Here is a 19,112-nt window from a genome sequence, read left to right as displayed (position 1 = left end):
ACCCCTCGGGTGGCATACGTACCGGAGGAAGTGCTCAGAGCCCGCAGCGGAACACTCAAAATCTGGTTTTAAAAAATCCTTCGTCCCTTCAAGATGTAAACTGTGTCCTAAATGCGTATTGTTAAAAAATAACCATTTTGGGCGGTTCAAACACAATGCCTGCCAATCAATTTTTAAAAGTACAAATGCTAAAACGAGGGCCTGGAAAACGAGCAAGACACTCAAAAACCTTGTTTCCGTCACTCCTGTACGATGCTGGAGCGGCCTGGCGACACCTTTTGCGGCCGAGGAGAAAGCGCTGCGGGCTTGCTGGCCCCTTCATAACGGGCAGAAGGCGAAGAGTTTGGGAGGGAGCCTCGCCAAGCGCAAGGGTTTGGAGAAGAGTGGGTGCCTAACCCCCGCCGCCCCCTAATCTACGCCTCTCAGACCGGCCCTTCCTTCCCCCGTAGCCGGGCGAGTTCCCCCTCAGGTGAGAGATCCGTTGTCCCCAGGCCTGCGGCGCCAAAGGTCTCCGTGCCCGGGCTGAGAGGGAGACTGAACCCCACACGTCGCCCGCCACCGCCCTGCTCCGCGCCTGCGCGGAGCCGCCCCCTGCCGGCCGCCCTCCACCCCGCCCTGCCGCCGGCGCGGGGCCATGGGCGGCAGCGATTGAGGCGGCCCGAAGGGAGCTGAGTGGGGCGCGGCGCCGCCGCCGGCGGGAGCGGCCACGGAAGGCGGTGGTGACTGGGTACGGGTACTCCGGCCTGGTGAAAGAGCCGCGGGAGCGCGGCCCAGGGACTCCGCGGCGGGCTTTGGTGGCGGCCCGAGCGCCGCGCCCTTCCCCCTGCCCCATGTCGGCGTGGCTCGGCCGGGCGGCGCTGCTGCTGGGGCGGCCGGGGGGCCCCGCCGTTGCCGCCGCTGCCGCCCCCTCCTCCTGCCTGGGCTCGCTGGGCGGCCCGCCGCGCTGCTGCTGCCGTCGCCGCCTGGGCAGCCTGCGAGGCGGCGCCGAGGGGCTGCTCCTCCCGCGGGGGTCAGCGCCGGGCGAGCGGGCGCTGGGCACCCACCCGAAGAAGGAGCCGATGGAAGCGTTGAACACGGCTCAGGGGGCTCGCGACTTCATCTACAGCCTGCACTCCACCGAGCGGAGCTGCCTGCTGCGGGAGCTGCACCGCTTCGAGTCCATCGCTATCGCCCAAGGTGAGCGGCGGCTCCCCCCGACCCCGGCTCGGCGGCGGCCTCAGGGCCGGCACCCGCCGCTTCCCTCCCCGCCCGGGGCCGCGCTGAGGGAGGGCGGCGGGGTGGGGGGGTGCGGGCGCGGCCCTACGGTGACGGACGGGAGTGGGGAGGGCCGGGCCGGTGCGGGGACTGAGCCCCCGAAGTTTGGCGTGGGCTGCGGCGAGTCCTCCTGCCTTCGCCCGAGTGAGTCCTTCGGGCGGCCGAGCGAGTGGGCAACTCCAGCAGGGCAAGGCACCGAGAGGTGTGTGCCGGTGTGTTTTACTGTAATAGGGTATAAATGAGCCCTACAACTTGAAATTTACTTTGCAGCACCTTCAGAACTTAAAAACAACCCACCGTGCCAGATCCTCCGCGCGTTTGTCCTCTCACAAGGAGTTTCGGAGAGGCACGGTGGCCATTTTTCGAAATGGGCATAGAAAAGTGTCTTTCATAAAATCTCTTGACACTAGTGCAGCAGTAAATTGATTTCAGACTTCAAGAGACGCTGGGCTGCTGCCACTCTGGGAGCTCATTCATGAGTTACACTTCCCTGCACAGAGAGCTGCCTGCTCGCCGGCATTGCTTCTTGGAAGCCTTGGTTCTTACGCAGGAAGGTGTCTGTGTGCTGGGGAGGTTTGTAGATGTGTCTCTGAATATAGTGCTATGCAACACCAATTAAAATAATTCACGGTGACTTTTTTGTCTGATCCAACTGTTCTTGCCAACTTGACGCTTTTCCTTAAATCAAAACTTGACAAAACAAAATCTTCTTAATTACAGTCTCTGTACTTCTGCTTCTGATGCTTAGCTGTAATTTACAGTCCCTGTTGCAACAAAGATGACAGCAGGCACCGAAGAGATCAGTGTGCGTTTGATCTAGGCCTCTTGGTGACTTTGATAGTAGCGTGCCCTTGGAAAGGGCATTTCTCTGCCTTCTGGCTCTTCTGTACATGTCTAGAAGAGATCTTGTGTTGGACAGAGAACAGGTCCAGGGATCAGCTGTAGGAATGCTGCTTTTTTGAAGAGACAGAACCTTTTCGGGTACCTCTTCTGGTTTTGTTTATAGCACACTGGTGTTTCTAGTCAGGGTGAGAGTAGTTCACTTAAACGGTTCGTTTTAAGGAGCAGTGCTGCCGTTTTGCGGGGCGTGAATCAGTTGTGTTTGTTTTCCAACATAGTGGGAAGTATGCTTTGAGCTGTAAGTTGACACTAACTTTTAAATACTAACAACTAATACTCTTCCTAAATAAATATTTCTTGCCCCCTGAAGGGTTCTTGCTGTGAGGTTTTTGTGTGAGTTTCTATCTTGGCAGTTATTGCTCAGGTGAAACCGGGCTGCTCACAGTGCTTCTGTGTACCTATGGAATATCAAAATGAGATTTTAGGATGCATTTCTGTATAATGTCTCAAGGTTTGTACAGAGGAATTCAACAGATGGTCCTGTTTAATATCTTGTTGCTCAGTTGTTGTTAGCTGTAGTGTGAAAGTCTGTTTCTATAAAATGCTGTGATTTTCTGATGATTCAAGATCTAGAAGATAGAGGAACAAAAGCATTAGTTTGAGTTTAGAGACTTTGCTGCTTATTAGTAAACTGCAAATTTCTTTCAGTAGTGGAAATTGCAATTCACTTATGTCCAAAACTGTGAGCTTTAATCTCACTGGAGAGATTGTTTCAACAAAACCTCAGTTGTGGGCTTTGTAGCCTCAAAGATCAGGGCTGCACAAAGTGTTGTAATGCTATGAGACCTTGGTCCTTGGAGTCAGATTCTTGATCTGCCCAACCAGTAGCTTGATAAGTCTTGTTCAAAAATAACCTTTTCCTTTAGCTGGCTCCATCAATGTATTCTTACCAGACTGCAGCATGATAACAGCTGTCAGCTTTTAACTCCAAGGATTTCTATTTCTTCATGTGTTGTGGAAAAAGAGAAACCATGAGCAAGAAGTGCTTCTAGTAAGTCTATTGAATAAAAAATAGAGGAAACCCCTTAAAACTATAGTGCATACCATGTGTACATTCCCTGATATTCTAGAGAACTAAAATCGTGTGAACAAGGGAGGAAATGTGGCACAGGAATCATTCAATACCGATAAAATAGGTGTTCTGCTTTCATTAGATGCACCCATCACAGCACTGGATTCTCTTTGATGTGCAATGTGGAACTGCTCTGGGCTGAGGAAGGGAATGGTAACGCCAGGAGCCCTGGGTGGGACGGATTGCCCGTAGCTGTTTTCTGTGCAGGATTGACACTGACTGAATTCCAGATTTTATGTGAAGAAAGGCAGTGAACGCAGAGCCAGGCTCTTGAGGAGTGTCGAATGTGTATCATCACTCTCAGCACTGAGGAGTGCCACAAAATGAATAGAAGGGCTGCACTGGAAAGAAAATTATACGCTTTCTGTGCTAGATGTTGATATTCTGTACTTAACATGCTTTGTTATGGTTAGATAATATTTTGTATGTTTGCTCTTTCCTGCTGTTGAAATGGTGACTCTGTAGGAAACTCCTAACTAGGTTCACAGGTTGAGACTGTGAGTAGCAGATGGGAGTTCAGAGGTATTTGTGCCCTGCTTTCCAAGTGCTTTCTCCGAAATACTAGTGTCACTTTTGATTTTTACAACTGATAGATCAATCAAGATTATTTTAGAGATGCTGAGTTTCTTCTCGATCTTCTCATTCAGCGGCAGCATGCTGTAGCTCCCAGTAGCTGATTCATTAGATGAGGTCACTAGTTCTACTCTTGTGTTGATTTCCAATTAAAGTGGTCTAAGTGCAGCCTTCAAATTCACTTATCTACCTGCTGAGTAAATTTCTGTGTCCTGTTTGAGTATGGAAAATCAGTCTCTCCTCAATTGTGAAACGCTTATGCAGTTTTGCTACTGTGCTTAAGCTTGTTTTGTGCCTGTGATCTTTTCATACTTCTATATGGAAAGGGAGGTCTTAGTCCGTACTCTTCTTAACACAGTCCTTATTGGGTTAAGTTTTGACCTTCTTCCTTCACTGCCTCTTCTGTGCCCTAACAGACCCCATATCAGCTAGGGGAGGCTGTCAGCAATATGGGGAGACCTGGGCACATCAAGAACCAAATGGGGCCTGTTCCTCAGCCCATTCCCAGTCCTACCACCAGAAGGATGCAGTTCCATCAACTAATTGCCCTAGCGCAAAATATGACAGGACACACTATCTGTGGCCTCCGCTAATGGCAGAGGCTACAGGGAAACCCAACCTTTGCTGTGGCTGCTACGCTGAAGGACGATCCTCAGGTAGGTGAGTTTAAGCTGTTGACCTGTAAGTTAGGTGAGTCTCTGAAGCGTTTTTGAACCTTAACACATCTGTTTGCACTGTAGTCACAAAAGCTGTAGGTGGGGAGAGGTTTGTGATGGGGTAGCTTGGAACATGTTCCTGCCATCACCTTGTCACCTGTCTTGCCTGGGTGTTTGTCTGGACTCTCAGAGCTTCAGGATGCCGAGCACTAGCAGTCGATGTAAATAGTTTAGCTTATTAATAAGCACTGAGATTCTTCTGTTTGTTTTAGTGCATTAGTCAGAAGACAGAGCTCTATCTGTGAGCTTGTGATAAAGAATGTCTGTGAAGCTGCGAGGTCTTTTTGAAGACAGCTGCAAGACCTTCTCACCCGGATTTAGTTTTCCTTCTTCATTCAAGTATTTTTCTCCCTTACTGGCAATGTGAAGAATGATTTATTGCCTCTGACCTTCTATAGCAATTTTCCATTATAAAAGAGTGCTACTGGAAAGATGTAACTTTGTTCTTAAGGGGCTTATATTCAAGTTTTCTACCTTTAGTTTCCAGCATATGATATGAAATGATTCATGAAAGCACTTCTAAGCAGTGCAGCAAGCCCCATAACAAGGAGGAAAAATATTAAAGGGTTTGACTTGTTTAGAAGAAATAAAAATGCACCCGACATGTTAATTTTAGTATTTCTTATCTAAGGGTACTCTTGTTCTTATCTGTACTGGGTTAATATATTCTTGAGCCCAGATGTAACAATTTTCCATTAATAATACTAACACGATGGCTGTCTAGGGCCTATAAGAAATCTCAGGTGTTGATAGTGGGAGAATCTATTATTTTCCCATCTTTTGTTGCAAAGATTGGAAAACAATTCCTATTTTCCCATCTTTGCCTACATATACAAAAATTACACATACAGTATATATCTTTGTGTATCTGTAATGAATAAAATCTATATATTTTAATATGTATGTGCATTGAAACCAATTCCTTGAAAGCATCAAGGTGCGTTTTATATTTTAAATGGAAGGCTTTTGTGATCACTAAATAAAATGCCTTTTGAAGTGTAATTGTTTGTTTAACTGTTGTTGAGGTTGTGTATTAACTAGAAAACATACAAAAACCCGGTAGCAATGCAGTCTTGACAGCTAGTTTTGTTGGTTTAATTTGTGAGTCTTGGAGAACTCATTCTCTATCTAGATTCTCTTTGAAGGCACTGGTATGTCATCCCATACATGGCTCAGTCGGACCAAACTGGTGCGTTCTGGTAGGAGAATGTTAATAATTTTAAGTTACTGCATCTTGCCTTTGTTGGGGGAAAAAAAAGTTAGTGTGCAGATAAAATATACCACCTCCATGTATTCAATAGAGCTGACAGCTGGGGCAAGTACTTTTTGTGGGAATTTGCAAGCTTTTAGCCATTGTTGAGTAAAATCTTTCTTTGGTGTCCGAAGAAATATCTCTGGTTTATGATCCGGTGCTAAGTTTATGAACTCTTCAGTTCACTGGATGAGCTTAGGAAGTGTTTGAGCCTAGGTGCCTCTACTTCCACAGCTTTAAAAAGAAAAGTTAATTCAGAAGACTGCAAACATCATCAAAGACAAACAGATTTCACTGAGGTTTTTAGGCACTCTGAATGTGATCTCCTGTGGAAAAAGGTTCCCTTTGTTGCATGGGTCAGACACTTCTTGCTAATGCGAACAAACCGGTTCATCTGCCATGGTGGTTTAGAACCACTCAGATTTTAGTACCTGTTTTTCTTAAACTTAATCTGTGCTAACACAAAAAAGCATAATTCCATCCTTCTGGAAGTACTTGTTTGAAGAGTGATTTCGCAGTGTAAGTGTGAGGTTTCTTGGGAGGACCGCCCAGCCAAACTGAGCTGGGAGAAGAGGGAATGATCTTGCTGGTGTGCGTTGTCTGGTACAACCGCACCTGGTGGGGATGGTTCTCTCTCCCTCTCTCCTCTACAGTCCCAACGTATGCAGGTGAACTCTGAGCTGTGTGTGGAGAAAGACTATCTACCTCTTCCTTGCTGTGACACCTAGGTCAAGAAATTGTTTTTTAACTTTAGTGTTTGATTGTTGCTCTAGGAGAAGGTGTTTTGGCAGACTGCTGGCAAAGATGTAATTTGCAAGTTTGAAGTGCCCTGTCAAGCCGGTAAAATGGCACACTCTTGCCAGCCTGCCTGCGTGCAGCCCCTTTGTGTTCTTAAACCGTCACAGCATACACCAGGATTATTGTTAACCTCACTGCTGAGTCAAAAATACTCTGTGGCGAAGGGAATATAGTGTTTCAAGTGGAAATGTACTGCTTCTCTTCTTGGTTCTGAAACTTTTTTTTTTAATCCCCTCAAACCATGGAGCCCTCTCATAAAGGCAAAGTGCAGAACGAAGAGTGCTACGCAGACTCTACTGATCGTTTTCTTTAACGTCTATAGATTGAACTGTTTTGTTTTAAAATTATGATCATCTGTGTAATGCAAAGTATTTTATTAAATGAGATAAAGTAATCTATTATAAAAGACCTCTCACCCTAAATATCAGTTAATGCTAATTATAAATCCTAGCTATTTACTCAAAATTGATGCCATTTTGCCAGGGAGAAGGGAAAAAAAAAGAGGAGTGAGGAATATGAGTTATAGCTTTTTCTAGTTGCTCTGACACTATTTTTCTTAAGCCTTGGTGAAGAGAGGGAGAAATCATAAGGGCTGTTCATCCCCTTAGCTGTCATGTGCTTCTGTATCTGGAATACTTGATGCATGAAACTGCTGTGGTTTTCCCAGGCCTTGATGCTGAAGAGCAGGGCTCTGCCTCCTGCCCGCTTCAGGGAGCTGGACTGGAGCTTGGCTGGGGAAAGCTGGGTTCTCACTCTGCTGACAGCTCGCGGTGGTTAGGTCGATGTTGTGGTTGATGAAGTGAACCTCCCAGCTACTCCGTCATGTAACAGGAGTTACATGACAGGTGGGAGTTCCACCTCCTTTATATCCCTAGATTGGATTCTCACTTATTATGAGATTTAATTATTTTTTTCCTAGATTCTCGTTTCTTAAATACTATCTGAAGAATAGGGATGCCCATTATTAGAAAAGAGAGTGCATGGGAAGGTCTGGATGCTGCGTGGGGGTGCCTTAGTTAAGAGATTTAATATTTCTGAAGTCCTATTAAGAGGTATGCCTTATTCCCCAAGAAGCCTTTCAAAAGTGGAAGTGTAGTTTTAAAAAAAAGAAACAACAAACAAACAAAAACCCTAAAACACAACCAAATCATTAAAAAAAAAAAAAAACATGAAGAAAACCTCACCTCCAAAATGTACTCTTGGGCAGTAGAAAAATCTCTGTTTCCATTGCTCATTATAGCACTTGGGTGTTGCACAGGTCAATCAGACATTACATGTCTTTATTGCAATACTCCTTCCTGTTTAATCTTTATTTCGGCTGTATGTGTGTGATTTATTTGGACTTCCTTTTTTTTTTAGGTAACAACAAAACTGCAAATTTAGGTAGCTTAGGGAAATTTAATTTCTCATCGTGTAATCTCAATATGTGCGTAGTATCTCATGGAAATACTAGCTAAATAGAACAATCTTCATAAAATCTTAATTTTGAATAAATTGTGTAATTGTACTTTAAACACCATTTATGAGGCTTATTCTATTTGTGCTAAGACACGGTACTTTGGGACAAGGCCGTGTGTATTATACTTAAGCGTTAGAAGGGGCTTTGGTTTAATGTCATAAACAAGAAAGTTGGTGCTTGGTCACTTGTGGTAAAACTGTCCTGAAGCTGTTCTCTGACAATGTTGAAAGTCACTGTGACTGTCTGCCTTTCAACCACATTCAGCAAGGTGCTGTTTTCTGGAATTCTGAAATGTCTGAAATTGCTTTTGCTCTTGTGATTTGATTTTTTTCTTCCATATTCTGGGATTTTACTTGCTTATGTAACTTGAAATAGGTTCTAGTCCGAGTTTTCTGCTTACATGCAGAAACTTTGCCGTATGTTTTTGCAGAGAAGAATCTGCAAACATTCAAGTGGAATTGGTGTAAGACCTAGAGGAATCTAGTCGTCTTAGTGGTGTTTATAAGGGTCTTTCCTTGCTGGTGGGTACTCCAGTGCTGACTGGAAGATTTTCATAGAATCATAGAATGGCTTGGGTTGGAAGGGACCTTCAAAGGTCATCTAGTCCAACCCCCCTGCAAGGAGCAGGGACAGGAGCATTTTAAAGGAGCATTTTAAATAATGACTTATTGCTGTCTTGCTTTTGAAAACTTGTTGTAGCATCCAGATATCCTAAACCACTGGTACCACTTGAGAAGCCAGCGAAGGAGGTAGTATCCCCAGAGACGACCAGTGCTTTTGGTACAGTAAAAAAAACTAAACAAAAACGTGTGCTTGCTAAGACGTGGCATTGCATAAGGCCAGCAGGCTGCTGGTTTGACAGACTTTCCGCTTGCTTTTTTTGATGCAGTTGGCATGTATTGCTACAAGAAATAGAGGTACACAGGTTTTGTTTATATTAACATAAAGTCGTCAGTCTCAAGAATTTCAGTGATCCTCAGAGCACTTCGGGGACTTACTCTTAATGTGCCCGAATAAATGTTTCAAGTCCAGGTTTATGGAAACCCCTGAGCTAAACAATTTCTAGATAATACTTGACCAAAGATTTCAGACTGTGAGACAGCTTCATTTACTTGAAGAAACTCAGTGGCATCTACCTTACGCATTTTCCTAGGAAGGTGCTGTTAAATTTTGTGATCCAAACAAAACGCAGAAATAATATTACCATTAAAAATGTAATTATTGTTAGATGCTTTTGTCCTTCCCTGCAATTATTGTTTTAGAAAAGGTAAAATAGAAGATCGCTTCAGTTAAAATTTGTTTTCCACCTTTTGCATATGTTTAATTGATTTAGGTCTTTTTAGGAGAGATCACTTCAAATGTAACTTTTACTTACAATGCAACTTAAACCTTTCGGAGTGATGGATTAGTAACACTTAGATCTCCCTGTAATAGGCATGAATGAAATGAATTGTGTTTATTCTTTGAACGCAGAGGTACTGTTTCAGTGTGTAATTGAAATTGAAAGAAAGTCTACCAGTTTCTCTAAGAAAGAAATTATTTAAAGCTTACTCATTCAACTGAGAACTCTTAGCTTTAGTCAGCCTTATTTATATTTAAACAATCCAAATACAGAACTACAGAGGCAGCTAGTGTCTTCAGGAGAAAATCTTTCTAAAAACAAAAAGTAAATGGAAAAATGGGAGAAGTCTATTGTGCAAACACAGTACTTAAGGAAGATGTCTTGAGTGTCTCTGGTGTTGTTTAGTTTAAGTGGCTCACGTTGAGGAAAGCTGGGTTTGTGGGTGTGAGCTGTCTTGTGTCCTCCTCATTCCTTCTTTCTCTTTAGATTACCGTGGTGTTATTTCAAAAATGTGAAAGCACATGTTCTTTTTTCTGTTTTGTTGCTGTGTGTGAGAACTTCCTTAAACATCGAACCAGCCCCTTGGAATTTTTAGGATGTGACTAATCCATACCTGAGACAAAACCCTTCCTTCCTCTAAAGGACAGGGAGCATTTTAACACAAAGCCCACAAAATACCCGGCAGAGTGCATATTTCATTCAAAACTATGGGATATAAAATCATAGCTGTTTTTTCCAGTGTTCATTTACTTCAAATGCTTAGATATTTATGTGTTAATTAATAAAATATCCACCCTAGCAGCCATAATACATACTGATACTTGCTACACTTTTTTTGCTGCATCACTTGCCGGTTTCCATTTGTATGTGATGGGCTCATTGTGTTCATTGCTTTTTGGGTATTCTTTGAGGTTTTTTAAATTTAATTTTGACAAACTGATGTGATTTAGCTTTTGGCATATGCCTATAGGTAATTTTTTTTTTTAAACTTAGATTTCTCTCTAGATAATAAAAAGAGCAAATGGAAACATATTTGAAGACTACAGTATAATGTGTTTGGAGATGGGGCATACTCTATGGCAACTCTCCTGTTGTGTTAAAGCAGATGTGAGGAGCAAGTAGCTTGTTTTATTCTCTCCTACTGCTTGTACCCAAGGATAAGACCTTTCCTCAACATGCTTACTAAACACTTTGTAGCTTTTAGTATATCAGATAGGAGCACAGGCATTTCCAGAATTAAAATTTGCTTTGCCATTTGGCGGTGATCCCAGGGAAAGCCTTCTGCATGACCTGGGGGAAGGGTGAAGCTCTGAAAAATCTTTTTCATTTCAAAAAAAACCGAGAAAACTTGAGAGAAAAAGGCTTCTACAGTGGGGCCAACTCAAACTCAGAGAAGCCAGAGGCGTTGGTCTCAGTGGTGGCCCAGACTTTGGTTCCTAAAGCTCGCTTCTCAGAAGTAGTCTGGGACCTGTCGGCTGAACACTAGCAGTTCTTTCAAAACTCTCTGGGAAGCCTTCAGGCGGGGTTAGGAGGAGACAGGGGACATGATATGCAATTCTTGTCCATGTCGTGGACAGAGGTTCCTCTGCTTCGGGATGTGTTGGTGTATGTAAAGTTGTATTGCCACAGAGCTCTGGTATTTTCTTCAGGTCCAAATGCCTATAGTGAACCAACAGGTAACTGTGGCATTTTTCTTTTAGACATCATCAGTTTCTGGTTATTATACTGTTAAATTAACTCTTTTGTTCATGGCTTTCAATTATTTGCTGTTGATAGCTTTCGACTCTGTGATCCATTCCTTACTGCTGGCCAGTTCACTGGAACTCATCTTACACTAAGAGTGTGAATCATCAGTCTCCATTAGGATATTATCCCATCTTTCATGGCAATCTGAATGGGTAGAAACTGTGGTTTATTAGCTTTATTGGGTTTCATGGAAGACTGGAGAGAAATGTGCATGAACAAAGAGATTTGTTTAGCCAGCTACGCTTTTAAGTACCATCACCTTGTATTTTCAGATGGCAAATAGCCTTTCAATCCAGCTGTTTCTTTGCTTCATTAAGTCCTGGCAATGGGCTGATTTTTACAAAGCACAAGTAAAGATGTGATGTCACAAATGTAAAATTAGCTGTTTTGTTCAAGATGAAGAGATGTAAGAGTTGCCAGCTGGATCCAGAGCCATGTTGTCTAATAACTTTGCTAGAGAGGTGAGATGGGAGAGCAACATTAAATCCCTCCCAACACCAGTTTTCCTATTACCTATTTTATATTGCTTCATGAAGTAAAGTAAATAAAGCAAAATAAGTAGGTAGCTGCAGAAGTGGCAATATTGTTATAAATAATCAGCCTGGTGACCTTTTCCTCTTGAAAATGTCAAACTTGTGATTCTGTGTCCCTCTCCCTGAACAGAAGGAACATAACAAAGGTGCGTTTGTGGTTCTGATACAGCACAAGTGGCTTGTGTCGAAGGCGACTGGTTCCAGCGGGCAGTACATGTGGCTTGTTGTTTACTCATTTATTGGATCTGGCTTATAGGAAAGAAAAAGTATTTGGATTTGTAATGTTTTCACTATTGGTTTATTTCTCTGGTTTGGATTAAAAGAAGCATGACCTGTACTCCACTCTGGGTACTGCATTCAGCTCTGGAGCCCCAAACATAAGGACGTGAACCTGTTGGAGCGAGTCCAGAGGCGGGCCACGAAAATTATCAGAGGGCTGGAGCACCTCTCCTGTGAAGGAGACTGAGAGAGTTGGGGTGTTCAGCCTGGCTCCCTGGGAGATCTTGTAGCAGCCTTCCAGTACCTGAAGGGGGCCTACAAGAAAGCTGGAAAGGAACTTTGACAAGGGCGTGTAGTGATAGGACAAGGGGTAATGGCTGAAAAAGTGTAGATGTAGATTAGCTGTAAGGAAGAAATTCTGTACTGTGTGGGTGATGAGACAGTGGAACAGGTTGCCCAGAGAAGTTGTGGATGCCCCATCCCTGAAGTGTTCAAGGCCAGGTTGGATGGGGCTTTGAGGAACCTGGGCTAATGAAAGGTATCCCTGCCCAGGGCAGGGGATTGAAACTTGTTCTTTAAGGTCCCCTCCAACCCAAACCATTCTGTGGTGCTAGGAACCTATTGTATCAGCCTTGGTTTCAGATGCTGCTTATTTACTTTTTTTGCAGTTGGACATTAACATGGCTGAGTTTTACTGTGATTTATGGCTGACTTGTGTTAAAACCTCAGTTAAAAAAAAAAAAAAAAAAAAAAACAAAAAAAAACCAAACCAACCAACCTCACTTTATTCTTTCCTCTGAAAACCCCCGAGTGTGAAAGTCCCATTTCTACTTCGCATGCTAGCACTGCCATTCTTTTCTGGGCCTGGTTCTACACCTGGCTGAGCACAAGTGCTAGAACACAGGAGAAGTCCCAAACGTGATCAGGAGGGAATTTAGGAATGGGAGGAAAGGTATGAAATCACCCCTTGCAGTAACAATGTGACTTTAGATCACTTCAGGGTGCAGTTTTGTATTTGATATAACGTTCTGTCTTTCCTGTTTTATTGTGGGAGGTGCCATGAGTGTTTTTGTGCCTCAGGTGGGAGTCTGTTTTGGGATTCCTCTGTGTCACTAACAGCACACACAGGAGTTTGTGCTAGTGAGCAATTCTGTTTTGATCTCCTAGGTCACTTTTTTTTTTTTGTATTGTCAAGTACTTACTATTATATTTGGGAGCAGTTTTGACCTCAGAATTCATCTTGTGAGTAGGTAACGAACTGTGTCTCTTCTCCCTTCCTCTGGCTCTCTGTCCAGGATTATTCCTACTGGGATCAGTGGCTGCCCCTCTATATCACACAGCACTTGCTCTTTCCTCAGGCGCTGTGTATACATTGCCCAAATTTTGGAGAAGCAGGTGAGAATGAGGGAGGCAAGGATCCAGGAGGCACACTGTGATCAGCTCCCATCACACAGCATGAAAAAAAACCAAACCTGTAGGAGTGCAAATTTGATTAAGGTCTCCAGTAAATATTGGCGTTACAGGTATGTTACTGGTGCAGGCAATACACTAGTGCTACAGCGTAATTTCCACTTCCAACGGGAAAAATGTTAAATAGATTAGATTCCATGTTTCCTCCCATGTAGAAAACAAAACAGGCTTATGTGTGCAGAAAACCTTGGATTCAACTGTGGATTTGTGTTTGTAATTTAATAATTCTCAAACTGATTAGCAGAACTAGATGTGGAGCATGTAATTTCAGCACTCACAGGAGCGTGCTGCATGCTCACAGTTGAAATTGTGGCGAAAGAACGGGTGAAAAAACTAGCGGTGGAAAAGGGAAAACATGGAAAGTTGAAAAACAAAGACTGTGCTAAGTGGTGGAGCCTAGTCTTTCATAAACTGGCATTGGGTGGTTTCACAGGAAGATTAAGCAACATTGGGATTAAATAAACGGATCGGATGTGTGGTACTTCGTAGAGCAGAGGTCCTGAAGCGGCTTTAGAGGGAGTGTGTGCACAGTTGTGACTTGCAGTGGTGTGAGGTGGCTGAAGCTTCCTTTACCTCTGCAGTTGGAAGCTGCAGAGATGCACTTGCAACTGAGCTAATTAATCCTCCCAAGGGAGGGCTTGTGCTTACTGAACGTGGCCGAAACACTGACTGGGAGAATTTTCCTTTTTTATTTTGCAGAATAAAGACAGTTGCTTGAAAGAGTTAATTGAACTTATTCATAACTGACTTACAGGAAGAGTAGAGCCCAACAGTCTTTCTTGTACTCTGCTTCTTCTTATTTATATGACTTTATTTACAAAATCAACAGTCTTAGTAATTTCAGATAATTTTCATGATTTTTTGGAAGTAGAACTTAAAATTCACGTGCAGAATAAATTGCTAAATAATGCAGCTGCATAACAACCTAGCAGATATTCCATATTCTTATAACATAAAAGCCAAAAGAAAACATTTTGAGGTCAAGTTCTGTGTAAAGTGTATTTTGCCTATTTTTATATTATATCATGTAGCATTCATTCCTTCAGCCGTTTGCCAAAGATAGCTGACGTTGCGGCTCGGCTTTGACTATGCAGCGAGTCAGATGTTGAAGTCTGACTAGTTTCACAAAGACAGCCAGAGGCTTTGCTAAGTTATGTGGGGAAGGGAAAAAGAAGGGTACCCAAGTGTTTAATCTACTGTGTTACCTCTAGCAGTAGGTTAAGAGTTAAGAATAGCTTCATTACTACTGTGTTCTGTATTCATTAGGCATTTATATAGAGAGGAACAAATTCTCTGAGTGTAATTTATGGCTGGAACTTAAATGGTCAGTGGTTTCTTATGGTGGTGTTTTTTGCTGACAGGTATGGATAGTTTCTTAGGGACTTCAGGGGAGCTCCTACTTTTGTCTTTATTGCACCAATGTAGTGAAAAACTAGGACTGACACTTAATGTCAGTCTGTGATGAAATGCTTGAACGTCATTCAGTTATCTATCTGCTCTGTCTCTCATTCTGAGTAGCTGTCTTAATTCTGAGGCTGATGAAAAGCAATAAACTCTATATGCATTTAAAATTGTTTCAGAGAAGCTTATTTCTGCAGTCTTGCTTGCTTCCAAGGTCGTCCTTGGGTAAGGAATGAAACCCTCTGCTTGAGAAAAGGGTGATACTTAGCGGTATGTGATTTAATACAACTTTGTCTTCACCTTTCTGTAAAGATAATAGTAGATTTCTGTTAAAGAGAAAAAAAAAATCCATCAAACTTATCAGTTGCCCTCTTGGTTTTACTGCACTGCTGTAACTGCCTGTGTGTGGTGTTGGTTGTTGGCAGGTTGTTGCTGTCTGACTGAGTACAGGTGCTGGTGCTGCTGGTACTAGGGACTATGGGAAGCACTGCTGTTGCCAGCCTTGGATTTGCCCTTATAGTAAGCATCTCTCTTAGTATTAACCAAATCATTTTTTCTCATTTCAAGACTCTTGGGTACTGCGAAAGGCAAAATCTCACATTCTGTGCCTGGGAATGACAGCATAAACAGTGAGTCTGCTGAAGAAAGCAGGCAAGCATAGCATGGACCTGGTCCGCTACATCTGCTATGAGGCTTAAGGCCCCTGCCCCATGTTATTAATGTGCTCCGTTTTGTGCTAGGGCGGAGGAGGAGGGAGCGTCCTGGTTCCCTTGGGTGCTGCACAGGCTGTCCTCAGTCAGCTTTGTCCTCCAAGGGGATGTGCCGCTGGCTGCGAGCACTGGATCAAGTCCTGGGGCTTGAAAGCCAACGCTGCTCCCTGTTCTTCATAGATTACTTTCCCCTTTCATTCTTTCCTGGTTTTGGTCAGGTGGGGGAAGCACATAAGGGAGAAGAGAGGTAGGAATAAATGAACTCATCTCTTGCCTCCTTCTCAGATTTGTCTTTAAAAACAAGGCCTAGGGGAAACATCTTTAAGTAAAGGATATTATAACTGTATGTATAACTCCCGTGAGCACTCATGTGTAAGCATCGGTGATGCCTAACGCTTTTCTATTTAAAGGTGATGAAAGCCCTCTACTGGATCAGATCTCTTCGGTTGCATGCAGAGCTCTGATAAGTCTTGTTAACAAATCTCTTGTGGTGCCCCACAGAATTGCTTTGATTATCGTCTTACATGAACCTGCCATGGAGGACAGCCGAAAACATAATCTCACATCCTGATAATTCATAGATACTGTGATCTTACTTGTTTCCAGTTCAACACTATTGCTGTGCTGCTGCTCTGCTCAGCTGCAAATCGGTGAAATGATTGATAGATACTTATCTGGAACCAGAGAGGCCCAAGAAAAATCAGTGATGACAGAAATGCGAACACCTCATCTTACTGAAACACAGTTAGGCAAGTATGGATGAGATTAATTCCATGTTAATGTTAATCTGAAGTACTTATCTGGTCTTTTTCCATAGCTAGTGGAAAGGGTGTTAGTAATCCCAGGGGAATACTCATTTGTCCAAAGATGGAAGACTTTGCTATGCCATAGGGAAATGTCCCTCCTCTAGCTCCTGGGAACTTTTTGCAGTCTCTGAGCATTGAAATGGAGAGAGTGAGGAGGGACGAGCCAACCTCCATTTGGGATGATCGTATTCCTTCATCTTTTTTGAGGCGGAAAATTTTGACTCTGTGGATGGCTCACTCCAGTCAGGGAATTGCTACAGCCAGCTTATTTCTTGGCAGCACTCAAGTACCTTCTCTTTTTTTTTTTTTTTTTTTTTTTTAATTTCCTTGAGTAATATATAACCATTCACTTCTTGAATGCACAGATCAGAATACCACCTTATTGTTCCTGTTCACTTTCCTATCAATGTTATCATGTTTCAGCACTTTATACAAACACTTCAGCTGTTTTTCTGACATTTTCCATTTGTCTCTGAAGGACACAACTCAAACTCTATTTGTAACCTCACTCTGCATCTCTGTTACAAGCTGCAAGTCCTTTCTGCATTGTCATCATTTTAGCTGATTAACTCCCTTGAATCTTGAGGCAAGCATCTTATTTCTAATTTTTTCAGGTGTGTTTTGAGACCCTGTTAAGCAAACCACTGCAAATCCTATGTTAGCATGAACCTGCTTGAGTAGAAATTAAAGACGGACCTCTAATTTTGTAAGGCACTGATGGAAAACTGGATTTGATCAGGAAAGAAACCTCTTAATGATGAAGACAGTAATTGGAGTCTCTGGATACCTGTTTGCATTTTATGCTTTCTTCTAGCTTTCTAGTCAGGGTTTCCACCCTAGATCTCTGTTTTGTTAAACATCTTAAAGGATATGAATGATGTATCATGTTTTCTGAAGGGATGACAGGATAAGTGTATTGTATACTCAGAATACTTGATAATGAACATACAGTAAACACTGCAGATAAAGGTGAAATTAAGTTCTATGATATTTAAACCTAGACTATCCTGCATCTGCTGAGGAATGATGTACATTTCTGTTGCTAAATGCATCCATTCTAGGGAGTAGCTACTGACCAGTAGATGAGGTGATGCAGAGTAGTTGTGTACCAAATCACAAAGTTGTTTTCCTCCATTGTATGTGGCACTTAGCCCTGGATTTGTACTGGAACCCATATGTCCAGGCTACCCACCTGCTCGGAGGGGATCCCAGCAATGAACTGTGCCTGAAATCATCCTGGGTTTGTTCTGAAGGGAGTTGACTCACTGATCCAGGGAGCAAAACTTGGTCAGCGCTTGGACCACTAGATCTAACAATAATTTCAAACAAAGATTATTATCTCTTCTGCTACTTCAGGGTTTTTCAGGGAGGGAGATGGAACATGATCACGGTGTAATTTTCTACAGTGTTACAGACAGCATTAAAAAAAATCATTAATGCTCATAGTGTCCTGTTTGTATTTATGAAAAAAAAATTGTTTGGACTCAGTTATCTTTTCAGGATACTATTCTGTTGCATCCTCTATCTATTCATCTCTTACTAGTGCTTCACTCTGGCTTTTTCTTCTTGTGTGCATGTGACTGAACAGGCTAACAGCCAAGTTTATATTTAGCACTGCAAGAGTCAGCATCTTTTCATGCCTTAATTGTGGTAGTAACAGGAAACCATTTGTGAGTTATAACAAATGATGCAGAATTTTTTTCGTTGCTGTGAATTTGTGGATTGTTTTTTCCCATCTGACATATAAGAAACCCAACTGAAGATCAATGGACATGGTTTTTTAACTTTGTGGTTTGCTGTATGCACTGAGATTTTTACAGTTTTTATTAAAAGGTTGAGAAAAACAGAGGAGGAACAAAGGGAGGTGGGGATGTGCCTTATGAGCTTGTTCCATGAATGAGCTCATACATCATGGTCAGAATTTACTCTTAAGGTTCTGCCTCTGGATACTGAAGAAAGCAATAGCACACATCTCATTTCTAGGCTCCAATCTAGAATTTTGGGCATAAAGATCTTCTTACGAGCTCACATGTAAAGGAGTATCTCTCTTTAACAGACACAACAGTTGCTTTGATTTTTTGTTCTGTGCAAGTGAAGCCCTTACTGTCTCCATGATGTGTATGTGAATGATTTGCTGAAATGACCTGGACAGGCTTTTTGGAGGAAACAGATTGATGACTTGGAGACAAAACCCTTGCTAACTTCTAGATGAGACACTAGCCTTCAGAGCCTACAGTGAGGTTGTTATAGATCTGGATTATTAATATTTTTTTATATTCTTCTTCCTTACCTTCTTGATATTAATTAAGTGGTTAATCTTAACTATTAAGTCACTGTTTACAAATCTATAAAACTGCTCAATATTTTTGTCTTGGATTTAACAATACTCAGCTGTAGCATGTATCTTCCTAGGGTGGCCCTAGCCAGAGTACCTCTTATCACTGTTGTGTGTTTTCTGCCCCTGGGTGACAGTAACAGATTTAGCTATAGAATTTTATGGCAATGTGAATAAAACATAATACATGCCTTTAGGCTTGCAGGTTCTCTTGTATGTCAGTTTCTAAGAAAATTATAACTCAGACTGGTAATAACTTTCTGGTTTTTGGTTGGGTTTTTTTACCAACTGTCTGAATAAATGCACCTCTATTACCTGTTAGTCAGTTGGGAGTTTTTGTCAGCTGAGAATAATGATCTTAAAAATAAATTGCAAGTACTATCTTGGTTTAAATTGGCTACAACTGACAGAGTTAATTTAACTTGCTGGATTTGGGCCAAGGTGTGGATAATGCTGTTATTTATGTTGACAGTTTTATATTCCCCCCCTGGGTTCTATCTATTAAAAAAAGAAAAAGTAAATGTTC

At 42.5% G+C, this 19,112-nt stretch overlaps 1 protein-coding gene across 2 annotated transcripts in view; it reads left to right on the top strand.

The window, feature by feature from the left end:
- Window positions 1-693: 693 nt before the first annotated feature.
- Window positions 694-19,112, top strand: part of TMEM65 (transmembrane protein 65) — a 31,595-nt gene continuing 13,176 nt past the window's right edge. Inside the window, exons 1-2 of one of the 2 annotated variants that reach the window (XM_086742611.1) lie at window positions 694-1,176; window positions 4,216-4,455. In XM_086742611.1, the coding sequence (XP_086598737.1) occupies window positions 831-1,176; window positions 4,216-4,455 (586 nt within the window). In that variant the 5' untranslated portion in view covers window positions 694-830. The remainder of the gene's footprint in view (window positions 1,177-4,215; window positions 4,456-19,112) is intronic. The other variant, XM_086742610.1, reaches the window with a different exon arrangement.

Source organism: Chlamydotis macqueenii, chromosome 2, assembly GCF_036417535.1.
Source record: "Chlamydotis macqueenii isolate bChlMac1 chromosome 2, bChlMac1.mat, whole genome shotgun sequence".
Lineage (NCBI taxonomy): Eukaryota > Metazoa > Chordata > Aves > Otidiformes > Otididae > Chlamydotis > Chlamydotis macqueenii.
The sequence above is the reverse complement of the archived record's forward strand: the minus strand, read 5'-3'. Positions and strand labels throughout refer to the sequence as shown.